The 15,141-nt window shown below is 40.1% G+C and overlaps 1 protein-coding gene across 3 annotated transcripts; it reads right to left on the bottom strand.

Annotated features, from left to right (window-relative positions):
* Nucleotides 1–1,816: 1,816 nt before the first annotated feature.
* On the bottom strand, nucleotides 1,817–7,390 carry LOC125294738 (serine protease inhibitor A3L-like). Of its 3 annotated transcripts, XM_048243705.1 has the most exons (6): nucleotides 7,372–7,390; nucleotides 3,818–3,920; nucleotides 3,067–3,727; nucleotides 2,661–2,928; nucleotides 2,296–2,440; nucleotides 1,817–2,144 (listed from the first exon to the last, which is right to left on the bottom strand). In XM_048243705.1, exons 2-6 carry the CDS (start codon nucleotides 3,911–3,913, stop codon nucleotides 1,947–1,949), a joined length of 1,368 nt encoding a protein of 455 aa, XP_048099662.1. In that variant the 5' UTR covers nucleotides 3,914–3,920; nucleotides 7,372–7,390; the 3' UTR covers nucleotides 1,817–1,946. The 3 variants fall into 3 exon arrangements, with proteins under 3 accessions (XP_048099662.1, XP_048099660.1, XP_048099661.1); XM_048243703.1 differs by having other exon boundaries at nucleotides 3,067–3,920; XM_048243704.1 differs by lacking the exon at nucleotides 7,372–7,390 and adding an exon at nucleotides 6,990–7,013 and having other exon boundaries at nucleotides 3,067–3,920.
* Nucleotides 7,391–15,141: the final 7,751 nt, after the last annotated feature.

Raw genomic sequence — 15,141 nt, 5'->3', positions numbered from 1 at the left:
AGGCCAGACAACAATACACCCCAATGAGGCTATTTCATTCCTTTACTCCTACCACAATAAAACTTTACACAATGAAAGTCTACATGAAAAGTAAAACATTTTGTATTAGAAGTTTCTTTGAAAAGGAATTTGAATATGTAAATGAGCAATATACTAATCGAATATGCCCAAAATACACCCTAATGGGCTTATTTTTTCCTTTACTCCTATCACAATCAAATCTCACACAGTGAAAGTATACATGAAAAGTAACATTTTTGTTGTACAAGTTTCTTGGAAAAATCCATTTTAAATATGCAAATGAGCTCAACACTAGGCCTAATTGACTTATGGCAAGTAGAAAAAACACAAGTAGAAAAAAAAGTTACAGAGATAAAAAATACATAGCAGCTTTGTCCTATAGAAGACCTACATTACAAAGTTTGAATAAAGTTTCTACGTGAAACAGTTCAAGCTGAATTGCAAAAAACAAAAGTGATCAGCGAAAGAAGAAGCATAAGAAGAACAGAACAGTGCTTTTTCATGTACTGTAAAAACAGGGGCCAAATAACTGACACATTCATGTCCATTCAATAAGTTAACCTATGCATAAACATGATACATTTGAAGTGTCTTGCCACACTTACCTGGGTCACTTGCCACAAAAAGACTTATAGTGACCTTAAGAATTGATTGCACGATCTTGCCTCCAGTTGCTTTCTATTTTTTATTTTTATTTGCAAAGTCAAAATATACCATCCCATTTTAGTCATTAGTAACGTGGTCAGATTTTGGGCTGGTAAATTTACAAATGATTGGCACCACTTCTGGGCTGGATTCTCATACAATTCTATATATTATTTTTCCGTGGAGAAGGTTGGCCTCAGACATTGGAAACAGACACAGTGTGTGTGTGTGTGTGTCTGTGTGTGTGCGTGTGTATGAGTATATGCATGTGTGTGTGTGTGTGTGTGTGTGTGAGTGTATGCATGTGTGTATGTGTGCGTGTGTGTGTGTGTGTGCGTGTGAGTGTGTGTGTGTGTGTATGTGTGTGTGTGTGTCATACAATTCTATATATTATTTTTACGTGGAGAAGGTTGGCCTCAGACACTGGAAACAGATACTGTGTGTGTGTGTGCGTGTGTGTGTGTGAGTGAGTGTATGCATGTGTGTGTGTGTGTGTGTGTGAAACCAGAAATACTAGATGAAGTGCGCTGTAGTTGCAAGAAAGACTACAGCACAAAGAGATGCAAAAAACATGGACTCCCTTGCACTGCCATTTGCGGAGAATGTCGTGGAACTAGCTGCACAAACTCACAGTTACCTGATTTTTTAGATGAATATGACCCAGAGCGGAAGAACTAAGCAAAGAACAAACTAGGAACTGATATAGGGAGCCACAGAGAAGGGGTCGAGGATCCAAGCTGGATTTAAAAAAACAAACATAAAAAACTTTACAAATAAAAAATAAAAATAATAAAAAATAAATAAAAAAAACACACAAAAAAACACTCCCCTATTGTTGCTACTTGTCGTGGTGGGGAGGCGTGTATGGGGAGGCGTGTATGCCTCTGTGACCCTGAAGACTATACCGGTGGGGGTTACCAAGGTACTACCAAGCCAGGCAGTTTTAGGGTTAGAGGCCAGTCTAAAAGCAGCATTGCCATAATAACCCATTGGCAGTAGGATGATTGGATGAAGATTGGGCCGATGTATTTGTCACCCCGTAATTGGTGCATTTTTATCTGTGAGAAAATTTAGGCTATAGTGTCTCTTTTTTCCTCACTCTTACAGACGTCTATATGGATTTTTTTTTTTTAAAGATGGAAACACAACATTTAAAGAAAGTTACAATTTTATTCCTGATCAAAAGTTTACATGCAAATTATAAAACATCCTGTTCTAGCCTATACAGCTCTCAATTATATTCAGAAGATCTAAACTCAACCTACTACACATTTACAATCTTATTTTGTTGCTGGGTTGACTACTTTTCCCAAAAACAAGATGCTTCTTGTGTCACGGTTTGAGATCAAAACCATAAATGGCCGATCAAATGTGATTGTTTCAAAAGATCTTAAAGACGTAGGCATTAAAACCACTCCTGTAGCTGCAGTTGCTGTGGACCCAGCCTCATCTATGTCAAGAGTGGCTTTCTGTATGACCTTAAAGAGATGAGAGAGATCCTGTTAACCACAGAATGAGGAAATCCAATCAAAAGCTTCAAATACTCATCAAGCAAACCATTATCCTGCAGATTCCTGACATAAGGACAATTCCTGACAATTATGCAGGGCAAAACCTGGATATACTTACCTCAGACACAAGAACAGGGTCATCAGCAATGCCACTAAAGTTGGCACTGTTGCTGAATATGTTTGCCATTCCCATTCCACTCAGCAGGCTTCTGAGGGAATATGATGTTTTAATGGATAACTTTGGTATAGACACCAGGGCTTCCCTAAAGAAGAAAGGCAAAATAGTCAAACCTGTGGACCCTTGGACATTGTCTTTCATGTTAACTAGAACAGTTTTAGACAGGTTTTAAGATATATACGAACCAAGATAATCTAAAGAACCTGATTGTAAACAAGTAACCTAAATAACCTGGTAACTGAAATGTGCAATCTAATTAGATACAATTAAGATTAAGACTGCTAGGGGTTATTGCAATAGTTTACCTTTCCTTCATCCATCTATTCCATTTGGCTACATGTTCTGGGCATACAACATCCTCTAGACCAGTCAGATCTTTGTCAGGAAGCAGAAGCATCATAGAAACTGATTTGGTGTAAGGGAGCCGAAGAACAGTGGTGGATACTTCCTTGTCGTAGTACACATCATACTTCTGCTTCTTCCTCATCATCTTCACTGGTACACTTGTTTTGTCATTCACCTTAAATAATCCATCTGTGGTCAATTTAGGATTGAAGGGAACCTCCCATTTACCTACAAATAACATACATAAATAACAAAAATACATAATACATAAAAACTGTTGATGTACTGTAGGTGAGGATGTAGATATGAAAGATAAAAAAGAATGGCAGATTGTTTCCCCTTATAGAAAAAGATCTACTGTCATACCTTTAAAATATATATAGCTAACAAGGTACATCACAGTTGCTGGGTCAAGCTGGTCCACCAAATTGCTAATTTTTCCATTTGTTCCATTTTTCACATAGTCATTGATCATTTTAGCAGCCTCTGCATTCTTGGTGAAATCTGTTGTGAAGCCATCAGAGAGGTAGAATGTCTTCATATCTTCCAAAAATGCTGTTTTTGGCTTGAAAGCATCACTCACAAACAATGCACTTCCAGATTTCAGGTCAATTCCCTGTTGCTTATTGATGTTTTGCAGGATATCATGAAAACCTTCATGCACCCCCTCTTCGGTAATGTCAGATTTGTTGAATGCCAGCCCGTCTAAAAGTGCCTCGTAGGTCTCGCCTCCGGCCCCAAGGGTCAACGCTGCTAGTGCAACTGACAAACTTAGTGGAGAGAAAAAGACATTCTCGTCCTGATATTTAGCATGGGACACAATCTGCTTATACAGACTGAAGGCAAACATGCCGTTTGGGCGAACTAGTTTCATAGTCGTACTGTTGCAACGTCTATGCCCATGCCCATGCCCATGCCCATGCCCGTGGCCCCGACCATGCCCATGCCCACGTCCACCTTCATGCCCCTCTCCGCTCCCACGTCCATGGTCATGCCCCTCTTCGCGCCCACGTCCATGGTCATGCCCCTCTTCGCGCCCACGTCCATGGTCATGCCCCTCTCCGCTCCCACGTCCATGGTCATGCCCCTCTTCGCGCCCACGTCCATGGTCATGCCCCTCTCTGTGGCCATGGTCATTTTTCTTATCTTTATGACCCCCACAGCTGGAAAGTGCCAGCACAGCAATTAACAAACACAGGATTGCCTTCTCCATGTTTTATCTAGAAAATACATACACAAGATGTTCAGGGACTTTGCTGCAAAACACACGGATGTCTATAGACAGTATAAATGCAAGGACTGTGTGATAATCCATAGAAACCTTTTTAAAGCATAGGCCTACCTAATGTTAAAGCATAACATTCAGAGCCTATTAACAGATAAACAAAGAAAATAAATATGTACAGTTAAAGGATAATTCCGGTATTTAGCACTTTGAGTCCCTTTTCTGGTTTGTTTTGGATGAACTAGAGTGGTGGACACCGACATTTTGACAATGGGTCCTGTCTCGACTTTTCTGACTCGTTTTGAATCGCTTTTGACTACTTCAGAGTGGCTGCCTATGGGCATGCACAAACATGTCCTTAAAACAACCCTTAACGTTCGTTTTCAAAACTGTGCAACTCACCGAGTTTGTTGATGTTCCAAAACAAGTAGCGTAGCGAAATACAGTTTCTGTCGTGTTTTATTTGACATTTCGTAAAATCCCATTGATTTCTGTTGGAAGATTCATTGCACGTTGATATTACTTTGCCACCGGAAACGGAAACGGGGGCTGTTTACATTTTACTGTCTATGCTTCAGGCTCAAATATTGAGCGGAAGTTTATACGCGGTTGTGAGGTATCTGAAAATTTAGTTCCACTATAGCAAATAACACAGCTGGAAATCATACATTGCACCGATATATGTAAGGGATAATGTATACGCCGGTCATTACTGGGAAAATAAGTCCCGACAGGGCGAACTGGACCCCGACACGCCAGCGGAGGGGTCTTGCTTCGCCCTGAAGGGACTTATTTTCCCAGTAATGACCGGCGTTCTATACATTATCCCGCTTATTACGGCTACTTGCCAAAACGAAAAAATACTCTCCACGATATGGCTCTTTACACTTATTTGTTACCGTTTCGTTGTGGCTTTTGCTGAGAAGCAAATAGTTCGCAACACACGCTGAACTTAAATCAAACATTCTTTAGAACACAGCTGATCAACCGTCTGCTTTCACTTTTGAATGAAGTTCCAATGCAAGAAGTGACCAAACTACTTGCTGAGTGATATGAAAAACTTAAATCAGCAGCACAAAACCCGTTGCCATTGACAGCGGTAATTATATGTTTGCAGCAGTAATTACATGAAAATATTTTACCGTAGAATGTTGGGAAATCCCATTCAAGTCAATGGAGCGTTCTACTAGCATTGTGAAGAGCCGTTTAATAATTGTTTTTAATAATCAACGAACACCACTAACCACTCGGTGAGTTGCACAGTTTTGAAGTCCAAAATTATTCATATTCTTTTTAAATAATCAATGGAAACATCTTTATTTGCATTCACAACTCTCAAAATGGTTCTTATAATATCTACCAAGCCTTTCCATGTCTCTGATTCTAGACCACACCTTTTTAACAGCAATCCGGGTTTTCAGTCAGGAACGATTATTTGCCATCACTCTGGCCTTGTGCTCACTTTTTTGACGGATTGAGGTCTGGACTAGCCTGGCTAGCGCCACCACTTCTCAATGAGACGTGGTCTGGGAACCAAACGTTCATTTTCTCGTATTTGAAAAAAATGCCCAGATCCGTTTATTGGGTGCCACGGATGTCTATCAAATGCGTCTGTGCATAGCTCATCATCGTCTTGCTTTCCCCCCTGTTCTGTGATTGGTTCCCTATCTCAGGCGAAAATTTGCTCCATGGTCTCCAGGCTGCCCTAGCAGCGTGAATCAAATCGCGCGCAAGGCAGCATGGGAACACCCAGGCTAGGTCTGGACTCTAAAATGATATTGTTCTCAGTTAACCATTTCTTGTCTTGTTTGGCTGTATGTTTTGGATCATTGTGTGGTTTAATGGTCCAATGATGCCCATTGGGGCAGGTCTCTCGGCAGACTGCCTGATCTTTTCCACCAAAAATCTCAATGAAGCCCCTTGTTTTAGTGTTACTGTTTACTTTGATAAGTTCACCAGGTTCCATTGTCTGAAAAACACCCAAAACAAATACATTTCTATAGCTATTCTCCACATTGTGGATGGTGTTTGGTGGTTGACATTTTCACTCCATCTCAAAATGGATCACTTGGTCATCTTTGATGCTTATCATGGATCACTCTTCTCCAAACATGCACAACTCAGCTAAACCTTTATAAGGGCACACACCTGGACAAGAATTTAGCTTTCGCTGGATTTTTTTTTTTTGACCCAGGGACATGGCCTAAGAGATTGGCGATAGGCATAAAAAAAAGAAGCATTAAATTCCAATGACACCATGTCCATTTCAATTGTGGGGGTTAGAAAAGTATTCTTTTGGGATGTTTTTCAACCAGGGGGACCTGTTGACCTTCTCAAAGTAACCGGTAACACTAAAGCAAGAGGCTACACTGAGATTCTGGAGGAAAAGATCAGGCAGTGTGCCAAGAGTCCTGCCCCAATAGACATAATTGGACAATTAAACAATTATCCAAAACATACAGCCAAACAAGGCAAGAAATAGTTAACAGAAAATAATGTCAACATTTTAGAGTCCAGACCTCAATCTGTCAAAAAAGTTAGCACAAAGCCAAAGTGATTGCAAATAGTAGTTCCTGCCTCAAAACCCAGATTGCCTATTTAAAAGGTGTATGAATAATTTTGGACATGCCATTTTTCATAACAAATTTAAAAAAGATAAAAACGATTATTTTTTGATTCCATGTTTCTATCACATTGTCTTTTGGTATGTGGCAGTGTCATTTTCAGTCAGAACAAACATATTGGTAAAGAGAAAATCAACATTACGTCAATATTTGCTAGGGGTATGAATAATTTTGTTCTTAACTGTATGTTTTAGGGATGCACGCAAAATCAGTATCGGCAGATAACAGCATTGGATTGGGTTTCAGAGGAAGCATCATAAAAAACTGTTTAAAGGGACACCAGGCAAGCCTGATGCTTTTTCTCTATGAAACTCCCCCTAGCTCGGTCTGAAGCTCTTTTCCTTTTCTTTGCGTCTTCCGTCAATGGTTTTCGCTGCTTCTTCGCCGGCTCTGCCATTATACACATGTTTGCAACAATCTCTAGCGTTTCGTTAGCCTACCGCTGTGCTGTAAACTGATCCTGCTTCGTCGGCGGGTAGGATACAATCAACTTGCAAGTGGGATATTCTTTCTACAGGCAGTAGGGCGGGCGAGAGCCTTCATTCATTAGCCCGTAATGAGTCATTTAACCATATACCGACTTACGAAGATGATTAATTAACATGAAAACGTTGCCTGGTGTCCCTTTAAATAGGAGAATCTACATTTTTGAACACATTTAGTTGCAATTAATTACTTATTTTTCATGAGTGAATGTCCAAGTTTTATGCCCATACAACAACTAGACAACCATAATAAGAGTAATAGAGTTATTTTACAATAATATCACTTCATTCTATTGAAGCAACACTAAATGGTATTACAACACTCTGCAGCACTTACCTTCCAAAAAGGCAACTGAATATAAAGTATTTCTACTAATGCATATATACTAGTCCTAAGTTTGGTCAGTTTATCAACCTTTACACTGTTGACCTCTTTGTACACAGAGCTCACACAAATCATTAACTGTTTCATCATCACTACTTCTGGACCTTAGTGCAGCCTTTGACACAATTGATCACTGCATACTGTGGAATTATCTGGTACTGCATTGCAATGGTTTACATCCTAGTTGTCAAATAGAAAGTTCTGTGTCTCTGTGAACAACTATGTGTCTTCTTATTCTTCTGTTGAATATGGTGTACCACAGGGGTCTGTTTTGGGAACCACGGGAGTAGATTTAGGGTGGGACGCTAAGGACTAGTCCTAATCAAAATTTTAAGATGACAAAATTGTCCCCACCAATATTTTAGTAAACTTTGTGCTGCTGATCATTCCGACAGCCAGCACGACAGTACAAGAAACCTCATTGGCTGAAAAACCGAGGGGGAGGTGGAAGGGTTATCTGACACACACGCTACACGCATGGAGAGTGCAATGCACAGGCTACTTTGAACTGGCCGTTAAGCAGCAGTGTTAACGACAACGGTAAGTTACCAGGGCTATCTGCCAATACATACCCCATACAAGGCCAAAGTAAAACATTTTGATATTCCCTTTGCCCTTCAGCATGTACATGTTTGCCCCTTTTTGTGGTTTGTAGATCAGCTATGCCACCCAAGAAGAAGAAAGGGGACATAAAAAGCTTTTTCATTATGCAGAGTCTAAGTAGGCAAACTAGCCATACAAACTGGCAACTGGTGACCAGGCTTTCAAATTCGATTTGATGTTAGGATTACCCAGGATATTGTCACAGCTAAACCTAGCTTCTGTAATCTTTCAACTAAAGTTGAGTCATGTTGAATAGGCTATGGGTGTGCCGCACGGACAGTCGCATAGGCTATAGCACAGACTAGAAGTCGCTGGGCTGCCAATCTTGCAGTGTATTTGTAAATGTAGCATGCACAATGCAAAGAAATAAAAGATAAACTAGGTGCATTTCCATTAGAAATGAACATTGCGAGACACCAGATATTTCTTCTATGATCTCATCCCATAAAGCTTTTGTTTGACTTGTTAGTTTTTTGAACATTTATTTTATCTAATGACATAGCAAACATGATGAATTGAATCCACATATCCTTGCACTTGCGAAAACTATTTTTCACTAGCCTAAAACAATATTAATTAATGAGGTGAAAACAATGACTTCAGACTTGACTTGCTACTCCACTCAAAAGACTTCAGACTTGACTCGGACTCGAGACTCCTGAGCTGTATTTCATTAAATTATTGTTTTTTTTTTATCTAAATGTATTCATGTATTTCTATTTTATTTTATTGCTACAGTACATACAGAATACTTTGGAAAACGTATACGGAGCGGCATGGCCCCTTTGCCACAATGTGCAACGTAACGCATGTGCGCACACTCACAGATATGTAAGGGATAATGTATAGAATGCCGGTCATTACTGGGAAAACTAGATGTACCGCATAGCGGTACAAAATATGACCGCCGCTCAGTCCTGTACATCCGTTCCGCGAAAATAAATCACACTTCAATTTGTCTCCATATTTTACTCCATCCCCCACTCTTGAAACTTTTGTGTATGCTTGTTTGGCATGCCTGAGTGTGTGTGTGCGGCTCCACAGAAAGTAGCCTACTGGTGCTGAAAAGGTGAATAGATTGTAGAATAGCCAAAGAAGATGTAGCATTGTTATAAAACCTTTAAAATCTCTAAACAATCACAAGTAGGGCAGTTCATCACAGTTCATCCATTGCAACTGGATTGATGAAAGGTCACATACACCTGTAGGCTACATTGTATTTGGGAAAAACAAAAGGTATCAGCATAATGTTATTTATTTATTTATTTATTTATTTTTATGTATTTATAAACAAAAACATCTCTGTCAGTTCCATGCCGTTTTCAACAGCTATCAAAACAAAGGTCATTTTGGATGGATGGATTTTTTGTGAATGTTTCTTCTTCTACATAAGATTTTAGCCATCTTTAGTTCATGTAATACTTTATTGTCAATGCACAAATTAAGTAACAGTAGTCTGAAACGTTATTGTTAATGCACAAATTAAGTAACAGTAGCCTAGTCTGAAACGAAATGTTGTTTTACATCTAACCAGTGGTGCAAATAACTGACATGTCCAAATGGGCCTTGATGAAATGCGTCGCTAGACTGTTCATACACATTTTAACGGGCCAAAGTTGAAGAGCTTTTGTCCGTTATTGTTCGTGCAAATATAGGCTGATTCATGTTCCCTTGCATTGTGTAACTGAGGTCCATGGCTAGTCTGGCTTTCATCAGACCAAGCTCAATCTTTTAAGAAATCAAAAAATAAATAGCGGGCAGATCAGGCTGGGTTCACCCAGCCTAGTCCATAGGCACCCGATATTGTTTAATTTTCCGATTGAGCTATATACGCTCTGGCAATTCTAAATGCAAAAATGCATCAGGGAGTTATGACAAAACGGTAACTAACAAACTAGATCCTTAATAGAAAGCTGTTAGCTTCCCTAAGCAACAGGTAGGATTATAAGGTAGGCCTATTTACAACATAAATTGTCAATAGGCTATGCTGGCGACACAAATAAAATCTCCTTTGGAAACCAATGGTTTACGCCTTACAGGATCAAGCGGACTTAAACTGTCATATCGTGGCGAAAAGTTGTAATAACATTCACGCAGCTCCATGAGTCAAGGAAAGCGCGAATGAAGTATCCACTTCTAAATGGGACCCACTACACAGTAGCTTAAGGTGTGTTGCTAAAGCAGCCATAATGAAATGAAGGTGTCATTGTTTGGATACTTCACACACACGTGCTTTTTAATTTCACAGACTACAACTACCAAGCTGTAATCAAAGCACATCGATTCCCCTCTCACACCCTGCACGCACTTAAAACAAAATAAACAGGCGTCTCAGTCTCACGCATGTATAGGCAAAACTGTATCAGACCGGTGTAACGTTGGTAAATCTTCCATTGCACAGAATGATTTTGTAGCACATGCAATAAATGACAGTCGAAAGATACAAACAGTGCTGCTATCAATTTGCTTGGTATAACCGCATTTATAGTTTTCTACAAATGCAATCAATCAAATGCCTCCATCACTCAACCAACGCTTAACGGTCCTTATTGATATTACAAGATTAACGCATTCGCAGTAAAAACAAGCATGTCCGATAAACATCCTCAGATTTATTTCGCTTCAAGAAGAAATGGGAATTACACTTCATGTGAACATCGTCCTATCCTTATTAGATGTTAAGCTGCGGTAAATTACAGTCCTTGTAGGAAGCGTCCATTGTTTTTCCAACCCACTTTTAACTTCCAACAAAATTACGCCTCACTGCAACGATGCGCCATCTAGTGGACAAACGACTACTTCGCCAATACTGAAAATGCAGCCATGATGATGATGATGAATATTTATTTTGGCTTTCTTTAATCCTACTGAATTTGTAATTATGTATCGGCCGTTCTAATACCGATAGTATGTGGGTGCCTGTGTGTGTGCATGTGTATATGTGTGCACCGCCATTTACAGGCCAATGAGTGTACAGTCACTAAATGTACACATAACCTAATTTTTTAGACCCCCCATGGATGAAATTCTGACGAAAACTTGGCATACCCCCAGAGAATGCCAGGTCAATCATACACATAAAACTTGGTGCAGTTCTGAACATCTTAACTGAAGATAGGGGCGATTAAAGCAGAATAATATTGCATTTTCATTTTTACCAGGGTGGGGTGCAAATCACAAATGAGTGATTATGAGCCAGGTTGATGTGGGCCCTTGAGACCAACATACCATAAAAGATTCTTCATCCTCAGTGCCACGGTTCAGGTAGTTATTTAGGAAAAACTGTTTTTTTTTTTTTATGGGTTCGGGGGCCCAGCACGGGGGCGGGTCTAGTGGGGCTACATACCCACCAAATTTCATGTACCCGTGGTTCAGTGTCCCGGTATCAATGACCAAAAATTCAGGGAGTAGAGGACGGGGAAAATTCTTGAATTGTGTGCATGTGTGCGTGTACAAATTTATGTTTATGTGTGTGTGTGTGTGTGTGTGTGTGTATGTGCGTGCTTGTGTGTTTGCCTGCGATGTGTGTTTGTGCATGTGCATGCATGCGTACATATGTCTACTGTGTGAGTATGTGTCATAATGCATGATTACTGTAAATGTATGTGTGTGCGTGTGTATCTGTTTATGCACATGTGTGCACATGGAATGGGTTAACATGATGACCCTGGAGGCAAACATACGGAAAAAATTGATTGGTCATCCTAGGCCCTACAGTTCTCAAGATATTCACAGAGAACTGTGTCTGCCCTACCCTCCTTTAAGGGGGTCCAGTCCAGCGGGGGCTACAGATCAAAACGAAGAATGACGGTTCCATGCTATCCATGTGGGGGTACATGCCCACCAAGTTTTGTGTACCCGGTCTTTCAGTGTCCCGAAATCCTTGTTGGTGTAATGCCACTAAATGTACACATAAATTATTTGATTGTAAGGCCCCCCATGAACGAAAGTACACAAAACTTGGCATGCATTCGGAGGGTGTCATAATGATCCTACACTTTTAATTTCGTGCAGTTTTGACCTTGTCAGCCAGAGATATTGTGATGAAAACACCTAATTTTTGCTTTTAATTTTTAACTAGGTGGCTATACATGAAATAAGTGGTAATGGGATGGGTTGACATGCCCCCTTAAGACCAACATACATAAAAAGGTGGACCTCCTAGGCCCTACGGTTCTCGAGATATTCACAGAAAACTGTCTCCGGCCACCTACAGGCCAGTTGGTGTATAGTAACATAAATTAATTTATTGTGTGGCCCCCATGAACGGAATTCCACAAAACTTGGCGTGCATACAGAGGATGTCATAATGATCCTACACTTCCAATTTCGTTGCAGTTCTGACTATGTTAGGTCACAGATACCTTCAATTACAACACCACATTTTTACTTTTTGTGTTTAACTAGGTGGCTATACATGAAATGAGTGGTTATGGAATGGGTTGACATGGCCCCTGGAGATCGACATACAAAAAAAAATTGATGGTCATCCTAAACCCTACAGTTCTCAAGATATTCACAGAGAACTGTGTCTGCCCTACCCTCCTTTCGGGGGTCCAGTCCAGCGGGGGCTACAGATCAAAACGAAAAATGATGGTTCCATGCTATCCATGTGGGGTTACATGCCCACCAAGTTTTGTGTACCCCCGGTCTTTCAGTGTCCCGGGAATCCCTGTTGGTGTATGCGTCACTAAATGTACACATAAATTATTTGATTGTAAGGCCCCCATGAACGAAAAGTACACAAAACTTGGCATGCATTCGGAGGGTGTCATAATGATCCTACACTTTTAATTTCGTGCAGTTTTGACCTTGTCAGCCAGAGATATTGTGATGAAAACACCTAATTTTTGCTTTTTAATTTTTAACTAGGTGGCTATACATGAAATAAGTGGTAATGGGATGGGTTGACATGCCCCTTAAGACCAACATACATAAAAAGGTGGACCTCCTAGGCCCCCACGGTTCTCGAGATATTCACAGAAAACTGTCTCCGCCACCTACAGGCCAGTTGGTGTATAGTAACATAAATTAATTTATTGTGTGGCCCCCATGAACGGAATTCCACAAAACTTGGCGTGCATACAGAGGATGTCATAATGATCCTACACTTCCAATTTCGTGCAGTTCTGACTATGTTAGGGTCACAGATACCTTCAATTACAACACCACATTTTTACTTTTTTTGTGTTTAACTAGGTGGCGCTATACATGAAATGAGTGGTTATGGAATGGGTTGACATGGCCCCTTGAGATCGACATACAAAAAAAAAATGGTCCTCCTAAACCCTACGGTTTTGAGATATTCACAGAAAACTGTGTCTGCCCTACCCTCCTTTCGGGGTCCAGTCCAGCGGGGGGCTACAGATCAAAACGAAAAAACGATGGTTCCATGCTATCCATGTGGGGTTACATGCCCACCAAGTTTAGGTGTACCCGGTCTTTCAGTGTCCCGGGAATCATTGACGGAAATTTGGACATGCGAAAAGAAAAAAAAAAAAAAAAAATCCTAAACCTATATGCGCGCTTCTTGCGTCATAATTAGCACATAGTGAATCAAATTTTGCCATTTTTAGGTCCCTTACAGGATAGAGTCAAGCCTGTTGCAAAGAATCTTGGCATCTGGTATGACAGCAACACCATATGAACACCATATTGCAAAGCTTGTGCAATCTTGTTTTTACCAACTAAGGAATATTTCCAAAATAAGACCTACAGTATTTTATCATTCAAAGACACAGAAACCATCTTACATGCTTTTATCTCCTCACACCTGGATTATTGTAACATTCTTTTCACGTCTCACTCAAAAGTCCTTACACAGACTTCAAATAGTCCAGAACTCTGTTGCCAGCTGGCTCCTAAATAAGACCAAATGTGAACACATCACTCCTGTTCTAGCATCAGTACACTGGCTCCCAATATGCTGGAGAATTGATTTTAAAATGTTACTTATTACATTTAAAGCTCTTCATGGCCTTTCCCATGGTTACATTTCTGATATCCTAGTGCCCTACAGTCCTACATGCACGGGTTTATTAACCATTCCTGAGAAAATGTTGTTTAGTCTTGTATATTGTCTAATTATTGTTGTTTTTTGTACATGTTTTTAGACATTCACTTTTTGTTCTGTTTATACTTTTATATATGTAAAGCACTTTGTAACCTTGTTTAGAAAAGCGCTCTATAAATAAAGATTATTATTATTATCAATATTAGCACGTGACATAGGAAAATTCCACTCACATGTTTTAAGAAAAAGAAATAAAGGATGCAAAATGAGAACAAAATAGTGAGAGGAAAAAAAATCTCTCATTCAATGTTTTGATTTGCATCACAGCTCTTATATAGCATCAATGTTCACTTTGCAATCATTATTTAGAGATTGAGCGTTACCCATGATGGGACAAATTCAGTGTCTAGTTTCAGTCATTACTGGCATTTCATACCAGCTAAGGCACAAGGCACAAGGCACATGTAGAATGAGGTATATAGCCAGAGACTTTCTAATGAGGAGACACAGCACTCAAAAAATCCTCCATAGAAATGCATGGGGCTAGTTTGTAACGGCAATATGGCCGTTGTCTACACATATCCCACCCCTTCCTCGGCAAAACGTCAACATGTGAATACATTGAGCCAATCATATGGTGTGATGTGAATACATTGAGCCAATCATATGGTGTGTTGTGAAGACATCTTCCCAGTCATGTGTTGTGATCTCGCTGCTGGAGCAAGATTGGTGTTGTGAAGCCTTGCGCACGCGCATTTCTGCACTTCTTGCCTAAAAGGACTTTGGTATAGCCCTGGCCCTCTGTATGTACAGTAGAATGAGGTATAGCCCTGGGCTTTGTAGGTAGCTTATTTGTTCTGTGCCGTCCAAGATAGAAAACGGTTAATTCCATAAACCAATGGAGTTACAAACTTCAAAAGAAAACAACAAATACATTTAAGATACAGTAAGAGAAGAAGTTACAGAAGGGCCTATCAGTCTTTGTGCAAGTTGTTGCAATCGTTTTTTTGTCAGGCTTCCTTCTTATCTTATCGTGTGGTGTCAACATGACATGGCCACCCCCTTCCACACTCACAATGGGTTTTCTACCAACAAATACCAACCAA

This window comes from Alosa alosa, chromosome 5 (genome assembly GCF_017589495.1).
Source record: "Alosa alosa isolate M-15738 ecotype Scorff River chromosome 5, AALO_Geno_1.1, whole genome shotgun sequence".
Lineage (NCBI taxonomy): Eukaryota > Metazoa > Chordata > Actinopteri > Clupeiformes > Clupeidae > Alosa > Alosa alosa.
This window is presented reverse-complemented; position numbering and strand designations above follow the sequence as displayed.

Excerpts from the sequence above, each read along its gene's own strand:
- LOC125294738 (XM_048243703.1), bottom strand. The coding sequence starts at position 3,913 with ATGGAGAAGGCAATCCTGTGTTTGTTAATTGCTGTGCTGGCACTTTCC. Across the intron at positions 2,929-3,066 it reads TAGCTATATATATTTTAAAG|GTAAATGGGAGGTTCCCTTC; the intron begins GTATGACAGTAG and ends TGTTATTTGTAG. Across the intron at positions 2,145-2,295 it reads ACCCTGTTCTTGTGTCTGAG|GTCATACAGAAAGCCACTCT; the intron begins GTAAGTATATCC and ends CATCTCTTTAAG.